This window comes from Rhinolophus ferrumequinum, chromosome 12 (genome assembly GCF_004115265.2).
Source record: "Rhinolophus ferrumequinum isolate MPI-CBG mRhiFer1 chromosome 12, mRhiFer1_v1.p, whole genome shotgun sequence".
In the NCBI taxonomy this organism is placed as follows: domain Eukaryota; kingdom Metazoa; phylum Chordata; class Mammalia; order Chiroptera; family Rhinolophidae; genus Rhinolophus; species Rhinolophus ferrumequinum.
Window position 1 is genome coordinate 52,179,874 of NC_046295.1, and position 14,285 is coordinate 52,194,158.

Sequence of the window (14,285 nt, forward strand, 5' to 3'; positions counted from 1 at the left end):
CTAATGTTTTTCTCACCACTTTCTTCCTTGATCTACTTTAGCCTACTGATTCATATTGGTAGAAATCCATATAAACAAAGGTATAGGTAGGAAAAGTAAAGAATGTGTCTCCCAATATGGTGTATAAAATCTAAAATTTAGACGTTTGAAGTCTGGCTTAGGATTTCTGGAAAGTTAAAGGATGACACCTTTACACAAGGAGCAGAGGTTGTAAACTCCTCATGTAGGTTCCCTCCACTGTTATCTCCTTAGGGATTTCTCCAAGAACGTAACTTGGGAAATGATTGTAATTTTGAGACAAGAATTTTTCTGATCAATCACGAATTTTTCTTGACTTTGCTATGCTTCCTGCTGCTGGTATTATGCTCACACCAGCTACAGTAAGTAAAAAGGCTGGTGAGATGCGATGTTCTTTTCTTGAGAAGAAGCTATAGTTGTCAATAGCAACAGTACAGTCTGCTGGTGTCTACTGGTCTCTGCTTTTTCCCAGATCGGAAATACCTTTGGTTCTGGGGAGAGAGGAACTTTGCCCTGTTTTATGCTGCTGTAGCAGCAACTTGATTCTTCTTTCCCTGGATTTATTTAGTATTATACATGGAGTGGGGTGGGTGAGAACAGAATAGGGATTTACCAAACGTGTCTCCAGCCCATTGGAAATAAAAAGGAGGTCAGAAATAAGAAGTAAAGAACAGACTGACTCCACTCCATCCTGCATCCACCCTGATGAGCGCCAGCCTTCACTGCTCAGTGGTGGTGGTGGTTGTCCTTTATTATTGTCCTTTATCTGCTCTGCTCTGATGAGGGCAATTCATTCTGTTTAGAGAAACCATAAGACTTCTGTGGGAATGAAGAGTGAACTAAAGATTTACCTGGAATTCTTTTATTTATTTATTTGCTTACATCTAAGTGATTTTGGAAGATGAACATTACAACTAGCAGGACACTTTTCCCTGTAATGTGTCCTGGGATAAATTAAGTTAATGACCATTTAGCTAGCAGGCTCTAAGGAGATTTTACTGGCCACAAAGTGTACCACATTTCTTGGGACCCAGATTGTGACCCAGTCCAAACATGACTCAGAGAGAGACGTTCATAAAAATTCCTAAGTCTCAAAACCACAAAATTTTCCAAGTTACTTTGTTCTTCCCCTTCCCTAAGAAGACGGGAAGAACCTATGTGAGGACTTTACAACCTTCACCATTTGTCTTGTTTTGGGTATTCTTTTATTAGTCCATACTCTACTTAGCTAAAATGTAAGGTTGGTGTGTTCTAGAAAGCCCCCAAGCCAGACTTCAAACTTCTAAATTCTAGATTTTATACACCAGATTGGGAGACATAGTCTTTACTTTTCTTACCTATAACTTTGTTTATAGGGGTCTCTACCCCTGGCATCAGGTCAGGAGGCCCTCAATTATCTGGCAATAAATGGAACAATGAAAAGCCATTTCGAGACAAATGGCTTTCAGAGTCTTACCACTTTTAAAAACACTCAGAGATTGGAGGGGTGTTTTTTCCTTTTATTAATTTACAGTTCTATTTTAACATGAGACCCCCACATGATTGTTAATGGTTTGCCTTAATGAGGAAACATGAGGGAAAGGGAATATATAAGTACACGTTGTTGAGGCTGTTTCCTCCCTTCAGGTCTGCCCTGTAACTGTGCGGATCAGTTTGTCCCCGTGTGTGGGCAGAACGGACGCACTTACCCCAGTGCTTGCATTGCTCGCTGTGTGGGGCTCCAAGACCATCAGTTTGAGTTTGGATCGTGCATCTCAAAGAATCTGTGTAACCCTAACCCCTGTCCAAAAAACCAAAGGTAAGTCAAATGGCTCCTTATCTTTTTTCACCTGAAGACGAGCCCTTACTAAGCTCGTCTGCTGTATACCAGAGAGTGAAAATACAAAGATGGCTAAGAAGGTCTCTGCCCTGAAGAGTTTGGTGTCTGGAGGGGAAAGGCCACGTACAGCTGCTTGGTAACATGTTGTGATTAGGGAACCTGGAGTGGAGCCATTGATGCTGTCTGGGGGAGGCCTGGGCAAGCCTGTAGAGGATGTGACTCTCCGCTGCAAACATGGCTAGGAGATTGCAGGCAAGGTTTGCAGGGGAGGTGCTGGCAAAGGCCGAGAGTACCAGGAGCAAAGATCTTCGTTGCTAGAAAAAAGGAGATAGCGTGGTGTATGCTGGGAGCTACAGCAGTTTTGTAAGATTGAAACAGAAAGTACGAGGCAAGGAGGAGTAGCAGATGAGATGACAGAAATGGATATATCCTTATTATTAGCTCTTTATGCCTGATAGTAATGGGAAATTTTCTTACCCTGGTCTACCTCCATTTTAGGGATTGGACATGAGAAATTTCTGGAAAATGAAACTTCAGTATTATTTGAAATTATTTGTGTAGGGGCTCCTTTCTCTGAAGTTTCGTCATGAGCTCAGGGTACAGTTGACAGAGACTTAATGATGGATTTCTGTATGTGATGGCCACAGGGCAAGTGTCCTGCTGACTCGCTTAGGTTTCAGCCTTCTAGAACTGCCGTTTTCACCGGCTGCCCGAGAGACCCAAGCAGGACACATCCCAGTGCCACAGTCCTTTCCTTATGTAGGACTCTGTGGAAATAAGCAATTGCCTCTCTATCCTTAAAACCTCGGTGCAGTATGGAGGGAGAGGAAGATTTTCTCATGTGTTAAAAGAAACGGCAAAGAGAATTGGTCACCCATCTGCAAAGTTTATACCACGGAAACTAAACCCCGGAAGTTCCTATGGAAAGAAGACAGGGTGATGTTAAAAAGAGAAAAGGGTAAAGAAATAAGCCAAAGGGATAATATCGTTGTGTTGGGAGGTAGACTAGAGGGTTGTTTCGGTATTTGCTTGTTTGTTTTCCTCTATTTGCTAACCTTTCTGAATAAGGTTGTCTTACTTTTATAATAAAACATAAAATCTCAAAGTGGGAAGTCCTTTCTGGATATAATACAAAACCAACATAAAAGAAGAGATTAAAAAATACAGCTGCATTGAAATGAAAATTTCTGCATGGTAACAGACAAATGACAAACGGGGAAGAGTATCACAGAGAAAGGGCTGATGTTCTTATACTATAAAGAGCCACTACACATCAATATGAAAAAGATCAATAACCTGATAGAAAAATAGACCAAGGACCTAAACATAGAAAAAGAAATACAAATGATTCTTAAAACACTTGAAAAGATGCTTTTATTCGCTAGGGTGAGTAACTCTAGCTACTGTATACAAACTCAAAAAAATTAATACTCTAAGGAAAGTTCAAATATGGTCAGTCCATTTGGGTGTTGAGCAAGTGCTTTCCACACGGTGGTGATTCAGAGACTTAGGATCCTGCCATCTGGTGACTCTGTCGGCTCCTACAGCCTCCTCGTCCTCTGCATCTTCTGCATCTGGCCAGCGGATAAGAGAACGATGGTGATGGAGGTTGCTCTGAGAAGCTTCCATGCGTCAGGTTTAAAAGCGGCGTGCCTCTCCACCTGCAGCCACATTCCATTCTCTACAACGCAGTGACTTGGCCGCAACTGACTTGCCAGGGAGATTAGGAAACGTAATCTAGATGTGTGCCCAGGAAGAAAATTAAATGAATCTGATGAGCCTCTCGCTAATCTACCACAATGCTTAACCTTCCTCATATTAAGCAAAATGGAAATTAATTGTGTACTGTACCATTTTCCATCTACCAGATTGGCAAAAATAAAAAGTTTAATAACGTGATGTAGGGAAACAAGCACTCCCGTCCAAGACGGGGTTGGAGGGAGGGTTGGTACATCCTCCATGGATGGCAATTTGGCCAAGTCTACATTAATTTTAAATGTTCATACTCTTTGAATCAGCACATATACATGCTTATACTTACATAAAGCCTTACATAAAACTTACATAAAGCCTCTGGAAGAATAAACAGGAAATTGGGGTAGAGTTTCTGTGTTGGTGACTACGTGGGGTACTGGGAGAGTAGGGTACTCAGCGTGGACGCGCCGCGCCCTTTCCCCACGCTTTGCCCTCTGCATCTCTTCCACTTGGCTGTTCCCGAGTTACAGCCTTTTATAATAAACCAGTCATCTAGTAAGAAAAATAAATAAATTGGTAATAATATTGGCCAATGGGGAAGGGAACTCAGTGGCTGGGACACAAGAATAGGAGAGAGACTTATTTTTCACTATATATCATTTTGTACTTTTTCATTTTCACCATGGGCTTATTCAAAAAATAATTGTTAAAAAATAAAAAGTTGTATTCATTCATCAAGTATGTACTGATGTACCAAATTGCTTTCCAAACACCAGGACACAACAGTAAGCAAGACAAATTCCCTGCCCTGATCATGTTTACTTTAATTTACCCCCCAGATTCTCAACCTTTCCTATCGAGTCTCTTATTTCTGTATATTCAGATTGATAAAGTTTTTCCTTCTAAAATTACCAAATTTCTCCTGATAATCTTGTTTCTCATCCCTTCCATGTTAATAGATAATGAAGTTCTAAATCTGGTTTCCATTATTTCTCTTCAGATGTCTTATATTTCCATAAAAACGTGACTACATGCGTTCTAAGCTTAATTCCCATGAGAAAAGGCAACCACCCACAGTACAAGTGATGGTGATGGCGGTCATTTCAGTGCAGGAGGCTCGTCCCTAAAAGAGTGGAAGCAGTTTCTTTTGAAATTAAAATAATGCTAGCTGCTATATTCTTCTTTTATTTTCCAGACTAATATTTATAGATCCTGTTATTTCAAAGACCCAGTGAAAGCCAAACATTTTAATAGGTCTTATCTTCCTATAAAAAGTTATAAGTATCGTTTATAGAAATGAGAGAAACAGAAAAGTCTAAAGAGAGAAAAAGCCACCCTCCCGAACCCCGTCTGAAGAAGTTCAGAAACTGTGAATGAAGCAAGGTTCAGATATTATGAGGAAAACCCAGCTGCCTGGCGTGGAATTCTCTGGGTGATTCGCAACCAGCCACCAGCATTGGTCCTCAGCCTTGTAAGCACAGACACCTGAATTTTTCAGCACATATTGTGAAGCCTTCTCTTAAGAAAGACTCACATTAGCCAAGCTGAAAATTAAGCCCCTGAAAATGCTTCGTTTATTATTGACTACAAGGCCTCCCGCATCAGACCCTCATCCACTCGATGGCCTCATTTCACTCCTACTCCATGCATCCTATGCTCCAGCCCTTGGGGTCACCTGCCCTCTCCCCCAGCAGCATGGAGTCTCGAGCATCACACCTTTGCCATGCTGCCCCCTCAGCCTTGCAGGCCCGTGTAGCCCTCCTCCTCCAGGTTCCAGCCAGGACACCACCTCCTCCAGTGCTTTCTCCAGGCTCCTCAGGCATTTTGTGTGTAATTTTCTACTTGATAGCCTACTTTATGTGCATGTTTGACTCTCCAGCTCTTCATAAGCTCTTGGGGACAGAGACTATTCCCAATTTTTCTCCGGCTTTCTCCTCAACCTCCTGTGCCTCGTCAGTGCTTTGCCAGCCCCACCATAGTCCCTCCCGACTCATGGTGCCACATTCGTGTTTTTCAGATGCATACCCAAACCTCAAGTCTGCCTGACGACTTTTGATAAATTTGGATGCAGCCAATACGAGTGTTTGCCAAGACAGCTCACCTGTGATCAGGTCCGTGATCCTGTTTGTGACACAAACCACATGGAGCACAACAATCTCTGCACTTTGTACCAGAGAGGGAAAAGCCTCTTATACAAAGGCCCTTGCCAGGTACAGTTGTTTAGCTGACAAACCCAAGTACAGGGAGCATAAAACTGGTGTATGGTCTTTTACAGATGAATCAGCAGTAAGACCACTTGAGGGTCTTGTGTGAATCCTGTCAAATCTAGAGAACTTAGCCCCCCACTAAAAATGAACCATTTTAAGACTGGCTTTTTCTCCTAACTCTGGAGGACTTGCACGCTAGTATGTGTACATTTGCATATCTAGTGTGCAAGCAAGAAAAGAGAGTGGCTTCCTACACCCACTCCTAAGAGAAGACTTTAAAGTTTCATACTGCTGGCATGAACCAGCACTATTTCCATTTCCCACAGTTCTTTGGGCCTTCACTAGGAAACAAATCAGGAAGAAAGCGAGTTAAAACAGCCAAGAAAAGAGTTTTTTCTCCCCACTCTTCCCAATGAAGTCCATATCGGAGTACTGAAAAGTAATTGAAAATTTCTTTACAACAATGTCTTTTTAATATCAGTTGATCTTTAGGTCTTTTAAGGTTGTGGAATCTGTAATCTTGTTAAAAAAGTAACCTCAATGACAGCCCCACTGAGGCTTCCCACATGCACCACTGATCTGTGTGCTTTCCCCCACCCCTGGGGGAATCCCATCTTTGAGCCCAGCATCCCCTGCCCACAACTAGCTAACATCTGACATGACCTTCTTATTTCCTGGTTTTTATTGTACGAAAAATCCCTTCTTCAGCTTGTTTCTCTAGGCTTGTTTTCTCTCAGAGCTTATGTTCCAATTACGTTGATATCTGCTATTCTAAATTCCCAGTCTTCTCTTCCTAGCTACAATTTTTCTCTCACATATGCCTAACCTACCCAATAGATCTAGAGTCTGCCTGCCCCACCAACCTCTCCACTTTTCCTTTTCCTTATCCCTTACCCAGTAGGAAGTGATAAAGCCTCCATATTTGCATGAAGATTGATCTTGTTTTCTTCAAACGGGCACTTCTGGAATAATAGAAGTCTGAGGGAGGAGGAATTTAATTTCATATGGATTCACGTGGAGTGAGCATGCAAGTCCCAGAAAGGCTGAGAAAAGTAGTCTCTTCTATCTTGGGACAGCCCTCTTGCCCCCACTACCATGTTTAGCTCACCTTAGGAGCTTAATTAAGAGTGTCCTCAGAATTTAGACTTTTTTTTCTTGCTGAAAATAGGGAGACCTACTGTGTACTCTTGGTTAGCAAAAGTGCACCATAGAGGTTTCCAGGCTAAGTGTGATTTATTTGCCCTCAGCCCTTCTGCAGAACCACAGAGCCCGTCTGCGGGCATAATGGGGAGACCTACGGTAGCGTGTGCGCTGCCTACTCAGATCGCGTGGCTGTCGATTACTACGGGCCCTGCCAGGCCGTCGGGGTCCTCTCGGAGTACAGTTCTGTTGTGGAGTGTGCTGCTGTGAAGTGCCCTTCACTCGCCACCACTGAGTGCAAACCCATCATCCCACCCGGTAGGCTGGCAATATTTTGGGTGGGGAGGAGGGGGATTGGGAAGGCTTGCCAGTCTACCTCCAGAAAGTGAGTCAGTCACTGAGGAAAAGAGAGCTGACTAGTTTATTTAAATTTTTCAAAAAGTCTTAACTCAACCTGAGCTGATTAGATGCATTAATCTGGGTCACCCTTAGAAAACGGTGGATTACCTTAGCTATCATCTGGTCCAGCAGTTTTTAAACAATATGGCAGACTTTTTCCAAGCAAAATCTTACCCCAAAAATCAATATGTAAACAGATAAAGCACTATTTAATTACTAAAATTATGCTAAAATTATTTAGTAATAATTACTAAAATTATTAGTTCAAATGCATAATGTTTACTTTGAAAAGTATCATCATAAAGTTAATGAATAAAGAATAATTAATGAATGAATAATTGAAGTCATTTTGATGAACATAACATTTGAAATTGAGAGAAACAGAAGGTAGTTGTCTTAGACTGGACTTAGCATCTAATTTAATTGTTTTAGTTGCATAAAATCAAGAAAGTCTTCTTCCACACAGACTGTTATAAGCAGTAACAGTTTTTCAAAACAGCTTACCTTACAGTCTCACGCTGTTCAATTAAACAGAGGTGGCAGAGGAGCCCTTATCCCCAGTCTGCACAGAACAGAGCAGTCTGGAGTCTGGCGAGTTCATTCCTCCATCTATGAATTCATCAAATGATTATTGAGCTTCCACTGTCTGCCAGATACCCTTAGGCACTAGGGACACAGCAGTGAGCAAAACAAAGCCTCTTAGCTCCTGGAGACCGTGTTCTGATATTTTGTTGTGTTTTTTTTTTTAACAGTTTAAAATAATTTAAAAAATTAAACACTCAATGGAATCCCTGAAACACCTATTCGTTTGTTTTGCAGGCAGAGATCGTTTGTTTTGCAGGCAGAGATCGAAGGCCCAGGAGACCACGTGCCCAGGGTCATACAGTGAGTGTTGAGGCAGGGCAGGGTCTAGGCACCATGTCTCTTGAAAGGCCAGCTCTCTCTGTGTTGTCTTACACGATGCTGCCTCACCCTGAGAAGTGATAGAGGAAGAAAGCAGGGATAGAGGAAGGATTTGGTAAATGTATAAATTGTAAGATCCAGGTTGATCAGGATACATATGTAGAGTGCAGGAAGGCCAGCTATAATTCTCCTAGAATAAAATGAGGGTCAGTAATCCCGCCAACTATTTTGTATTCTCTTTGTTTCTAATTCTAAACACATGAAATGGTTTCTGTTATACAGGTGCTTGTTGCCCATTATGTGCTGGGATGTTAAGAGTTTTATTTGACAAAGAAAAACTGGATACTATTGCTAAGGTAAATTGCTTCATGTGCCAGGTACTGTTGAAACCTTACTGATAAACTTCTCAGTAATTCTACATAGTAGAATGTGCTGTCCCATTTATAGATGAAGAAGCTAATTTGCAGAGAAGCAACTTGCCCAAAGCTCGTAGTAGTACAGCTCGGAGTAGTCGTAGTAGTAGGAGTAATAGAGCGGGTTTGAATGCAAGCTGCCTGGCTCCCGCTCCTGTGTTCCTTTCCTCCACACCCTGGCTGTGTGGTGACCTTGCTCTGTACATCACAGCCTGGCCTTTTCTTAGAAAAGCTCCCCTCCTGGCACAGTAAGCAGAGTTAGGGCTAGAGGCAAAATCAGGCAGCCAGAGGCTGGTGGATGCCCAGAGGGATTCAGGGTTGCCAGCCCTCAGGTGGTCCGCATTCCTCCAGGGACTGCTTCCAGAGCCAGCCACCGTCCTGCGAGAGTTTTGCCCCTTTCCTTTTTCTGTACCAAAGCTTTTGCTGCTCACTGTTGTGGAGACAAGGGCTCCTGACATGTAGCAGCCAATACTTGCCACTATCTTGAAAAATTACCCCCATTTTTATTAAAACACCTGTATTTTTATAGGAAGACTTTAATTATTTCCCTGTGGTCTCCATCTCAGAACAGCCACTTTTAAAAAAGCTCTTCTGGTGAGAGTGTTTACTTGGCTACAAAGTTCCACGCCAGGCAAAACCCCATTGAAGCGAACTTTGTGGATCTTCAGAATCCAGCTGGCAGGGCCCCCTGGGCAGGGTAGCAAGGCAGCCCGGGCAGGAATAAAGAATTCTGTTTTTTCTCTTTCTAGGTAACAAACAAAAAGCCAATAACAGTTCTGGAAATACTTCAGAAAATCCGCACACATGTGTCTGTCCCGCAATGTGATGTATTTGGATATTTCAGTATCGAATCAGAAATTGTGATCCTGATCATTCCTGTTGATCATTATCCAAAAGCTTTGCAGGTAGGGGTTCCACATACATTGTGCAGCCATCTGTCACTTTCAAGTTTGGCGGGCTTGGGAGGGGGTGGGCCCAAACCAGGACGGGTTAGGGTCAGGTGGTGGGGGAATAGGGGCCTTGCGGTCGGGCAGGAGGAAGGAAAGCAGGCAGTCTCCGAGGCTCAGTGCTGCACCAGATGAGCACTTGCCAAGGTGGCTGAGGCCTGCTACACATGACGGGAGAGGTTGAGAGCTGTAACTCAAAAGCATGCAGAGATGAGCTATCTGCTCATCATACAGACAGGCAGCTGAGGCCCAGGGGCAAGGCCGTGACACAGGTCAGGAGTGACAAAGCAGAAGAGACTCCTGACCCTTGAGGGCTGCGCTCCCACTGGGGAGGAGGAGCCCACTGGAGCCGGTCTTGTGGGCCCTAGTTTTTTCCCTCAATAATCTCACGGTGACCCTCATTCATGTAGGTCCAAGTTTCAGCATCAAAATAGTAAGGCTCCAGTGAAGGGGATGAATACAAGCAGCCTATCAACTGCCATCATTAGAAAGCTCATTAAGTCTCATTGCTTTCCTCCTGACGTGTAAATAGGCATTGAAAGTCCATTCCATATGTCTAATATGATTACGTCTAAGTGTGGGTAAGCGATGAAAGGATTGTGGGAAAAGAGAGGGCAGTGGCATTGTGGATCATTTCTGATTTGATTTCCATTGGTGCTGTTATGTACTAAATTAAGACTATAATTAAATGTTACTTTGGCTGAGAAAAGGACAACGCTTTGTTGGGACATATGTGGAATTTAACTTGACCTTTTCACAGGTTCTGTGGTTTTATATTTAAAAGAATCTGCTTTTCTTGTCCCAGATTGAGGCCTGCAATAAAGAAGCAGAGAAGATCGAATCCCTTATCAACTCCGACAGCCCTACTCTGGCGTCCCATGTCCCTCTCTCTGCTCTCATAATTTCCCAGGTACAGGTCTCCAGCAGCGTGCCATCGGCCGGCATCGGGGCCAGACCTCCCTGCCACTCCTGCCTCTTCCTCCTCAGTCTGGGCCTCGCCTCGCTCATGGTCTGGACACATAACTGACTGCCCAGGAAAAATACAAAATGTTCCTCAATCGACTTTTTCTACCTTGTGAAAGACATACAGGACTGCTGGTTTATAATTGAATAGTGGCCAAATACAAGCACTTGTCATCTCTGCTCACCACACAGTATTGTTTTTAATCCGCTAATATTAGTAGGATTTTTATTTTGTTTTAACAAATGTTAAAATATAGTCTTCCAAATACTAATGAAAAGAGGATATTTCTTTCCAGTGGTTTACTGCTTTACAAGTTACATTTTGCTCATCAGATGGGTCCCCCTCTAAAACATATTCAGTGTCACCGATAAATGAGATTTTATCGGTCACTTTTTAGAAAGATAACTCACTTTACCATGGGCTTTGTATCACAGAAACTTCATTTCAGAGTTCCTATAAGTATTAAGAGGCCCCTCATGTGTGTGTTTGTTTACAGATAATTACTCTGTCTAGAAGCTAGGGGTCGTAGTAAAGAGCCACTGGCATTAGAGTATGAAATAGAGATAAAGCATCTTTGGAATTATCATGTGGATCATCAGAAACATTTAACTTACAGAAATTTAATTCAGGAACCCATCTATTGTGGTAAGCAAAAGCAAGCTAACTAAATGGCACTCTGATATACTGTAAATGACAGTCTCGGTTCTTATGAACGTGTGTCTGTGACTTTTGTGAAAGGGAGAAATTATATCGAATCAAAGCATTGTGCATTGTGCATCTTTATATTAACCAGATATATATTTTTTTCGGTATTCATCCGAGTTAAATTTAGAGTTTTTAAACATCAATCTTTAAACCAATTGCTGCTACTTATATAATTGCCAAAAAATGAAATAATTAGTAGTTCATGTAAATAATACATGATTTTTCTATTTTATTATGAAGGTGAATAGCCATATTTGTAAAGTGACAATCATGTGTGTTAACCCAGTACGTTCCGTTCATGAAGACACATTTGCTTTTTGTGACATGCACAGTGTAGATAAGTGTTCTGTCTGACTTTCTGATATAGAATTATAAAGAGTTATGGTTTATATATTTAAAAATGTCAATCTAAGTATTAAAATGTTTGCATGTTGTCTAAGAAATTGAATACTTTGAATGTGTTTCACAGTTTGAAATAAGCTATTCAGTGTAATACTTCTTATTTGTATGCACCTAAACTTAGATTTTACATGAAGTATTTTTTTCAGTATTATATGTACCCTCTGAAATATATAAGAATATGCTCATTATACCAAAATGTTGTTTAAAAGTGGGCACTTAATCTTTCAGAATTCCTCAATGCTGATGTAGCATGTTTGTTGCAATTGCTTTTTTTATATAAATGTCTTCAATGCAATATACTGGAAAGCTTTTCTATTTTAATAAAAATAATTTTTATATGGTTATGTGTACTTCCAGGCAATGTGGACATTTAAAATGAAACCACTGGTCACTCTTGGGTGAGCTGTGTCCTTTGTTCTGGATTAAAAAGTTATGGGAGTGTTATTAGTCCAAGCCAGGGGCCCTGGGAAAGTGGGGCAGTTGGAACAGAGCTGGTCAGACCAGACCCAGGCGTGACCAGAGGGCAGGCAGTAGCAGAACGTCAAGTACGAAGACCCCAGCTTTAGGCCTTCAGGACCGAGAAAGCTTCAAGCCCTCCAAGACTGAGGAACACTGCGCTGGGTGTGATACTCCAGCTCCAGGGTACCTCCTGGGCGCTGAGAACTTCGGATTATAGAGACAGGCCTGTTGATCGGGACCTGAGAGGTTCTGTCAATCAGCGGAGGCTAAGGCCCCAAAACCTCCATGGATGACAACAGCAGAGGCTCACGTCTTGTTCTCACCACATGTCCACTGTGGGTCAGCTGCACTTCTCTACATCATCTTCATTCTAAGCCCCATTCCAGTGTCCTCACAAAAGGGATGAAAGAGAACCACAGAGCACCACAACTGGCCCTTAGGTCTTTGCTCAAAAGTGTCACTGTCATTTCTGCCTACGCCCAAGCAAATCACATGGCCACCCCTGAGTTTGAAAGGTAGGGATATATAATTTGGGGGTGTGTGGTGTGGAGGGGAGAAGGTGGCAGGAAAAGAGCTGGGGGAGGGATCATGAGTATTTTGAACAATGTGTAATACAGCCTACCACAGAGGTTTTTTCTCAGGATAGGAAGACAGCCAGGGCTGACTGAATTTTTCATTAGAAAAGCAGTAGAAATTTCATGGTCTGGGAAGGAAATAAGAGAAATGAGAGAGATGCTTGGGTTTCGAGCAGAGGGTATATCGAGGGGGATAAAGATCTAAATGTTGTCCTGCTCTGAGGACACAATCGTGAGAACTCCAAAGACTGTTATGGGCAAAACAAGCCCAGGTCAGGTCAGGTCAAGGAAATCCTGCTCCCCACTTGCCAGCTACTGTGGTGAGCACACCAGGCTGCCATGTGGACGATTGTGGGTGGCTTCCCCGCATCAGAGCAGAATGCGGCCCCTGCTGCATGGCTCCCCAGCATTCTGCCCAAGGCCAAGTGTGTCAGGTCTTGAATCAAGATCCTGTGGGAGACAACTGGGGCTATGGGTTAGGGCAGGAGGGAAAAACGAGGTTTCTGTGCCCCTATAATTTTTCCAGGGTCTGGAAATCCAGGAGACAGCAGTTCTGCAGGAGGAGGACAATTTAGAAGGTAAGGTAAGTGCATGAAAAGTGGGCTTCAGAGAAAGATTCAGAAGGCCCCTACGACCATGGTTAATGAAACCAAGAAACTGGAAAAACATGCAATAGCTCCCTGTCCAGTCCACAGAAAGTTATTGGGCAGGAATAGTCCCCAAGATGGTCATAGGCCTGGCTTGGGTCACATATCCACATCTGTGACAGCGAAGGAAAGTTAGGGAGCTTCAGCCCCACCTAAACCAGGTAGAGTGGATTTCTTACAGGAAATAACTCCATTCCTAGAAGAAGCCTTCTGTTAGATGTATCCTCGAGGGAATGCACGTCTCTAAGAAGCCATTAGCCCTCAAGCCAATGCAACCTGTGCACCCAGCAGTGTCCCACCCTCAGGCTGGGCACGTACCAGGAAGTACTGTACTCATCATCCCCCAGAGTCCTGTAACAACCAATGGAGTGCCTTATGTAACTGACCTATTGAAAAGGGGAATTTTCCAAATTGACTGATAATAACTGTTATACCCAGAGCAAAACTGGCAACAGAGACGAGACTGTGATGAGTGCAGAAAATTTAAATCAGTACAAAAAGAAGCAGGCCAACTTTTGGAAGACCGTTTGCCTCCTGGATGCCTCGCTCCAGAGCCAGCTCTACCGGGGAGCTTCCCAAAGGCTCCAGGACAGAGGACCCAGGCTTAAGACTCGATTGTCACAGATGGTCTTTCCTAAGTCATTTTTCTGTCGGCCAGGGACAGCAATGCATGTCATTTATGCCACCAAATCCTCATTGTGTGTCCGTGGTAAAGCGATCACAGCTCTGTCCTCATGGTCTCCTGGAGGCTGTTTCAGCACCAAGCTGGGCTTCAATCAAGCACAGTGTTCTAAGCAAGCAAAGGGACGAGAGCCATACTGCCTTCTCCTTTTGCAGCCAGTGCCTCTTAGGGGTAAGAAAAGTGTTTCTCAGAAATCCCCTTACCAGCCATCCCTTTCACCAACTTGGCCAGGACCAGGTTGTATTCCCACCGCTGACAGCACACACTGCTGCCCAACCAAGTCAAGGTTCAGGAGGGCAAGTAAGAACGC

The 14,285-nt window shown here is 43.1% G+C and overlaps 1 protein-coding gene across 3 annotated transcripts in view; it reads left to right on the forward strand.

Moving 5' to 3' along the window:
* The window catches only part of RECK (reversion inducing cysteine rich protein with kazal motifs), a 63,127-nt gene extending 51,173 nt beyond the window's left edge, over positions 1-11,954 (forward strand). For all 3 annotated transcript variants that reach the window (XM_033123937.1, XM_033123938.1, XM_033123939.1), the window contains 6 exons: positions 1,645-1,816; positions 5,550-5,742; positions 6,987-7,197; positions 8,464-8,537; positions 9,344-9,499; positions 10,347-11,954. In XM_033123937.1, coding sequence (XP_032979828.1) covers positions 1,645-1,816; positions 5,550-5,742; positions 6,987-7,197; positions 8,464-8,537; positions 9,344-9,499; positions 10,347-10,568 — 1,028 coding nt within the window. In that variant the 3' untranslated portion in view covers positions 10,569-11,954. The remainder of the gene's footprint in view (positions 1-1,644; positions 1,817-5,549; positions 5,743-6,986; positions 7,198-8,463; positions 8,538-9,343; positions 9,500-10,346) is intronic.
* Positions 11,955-14,285: the final 2,331 nt, after the last annotated feature.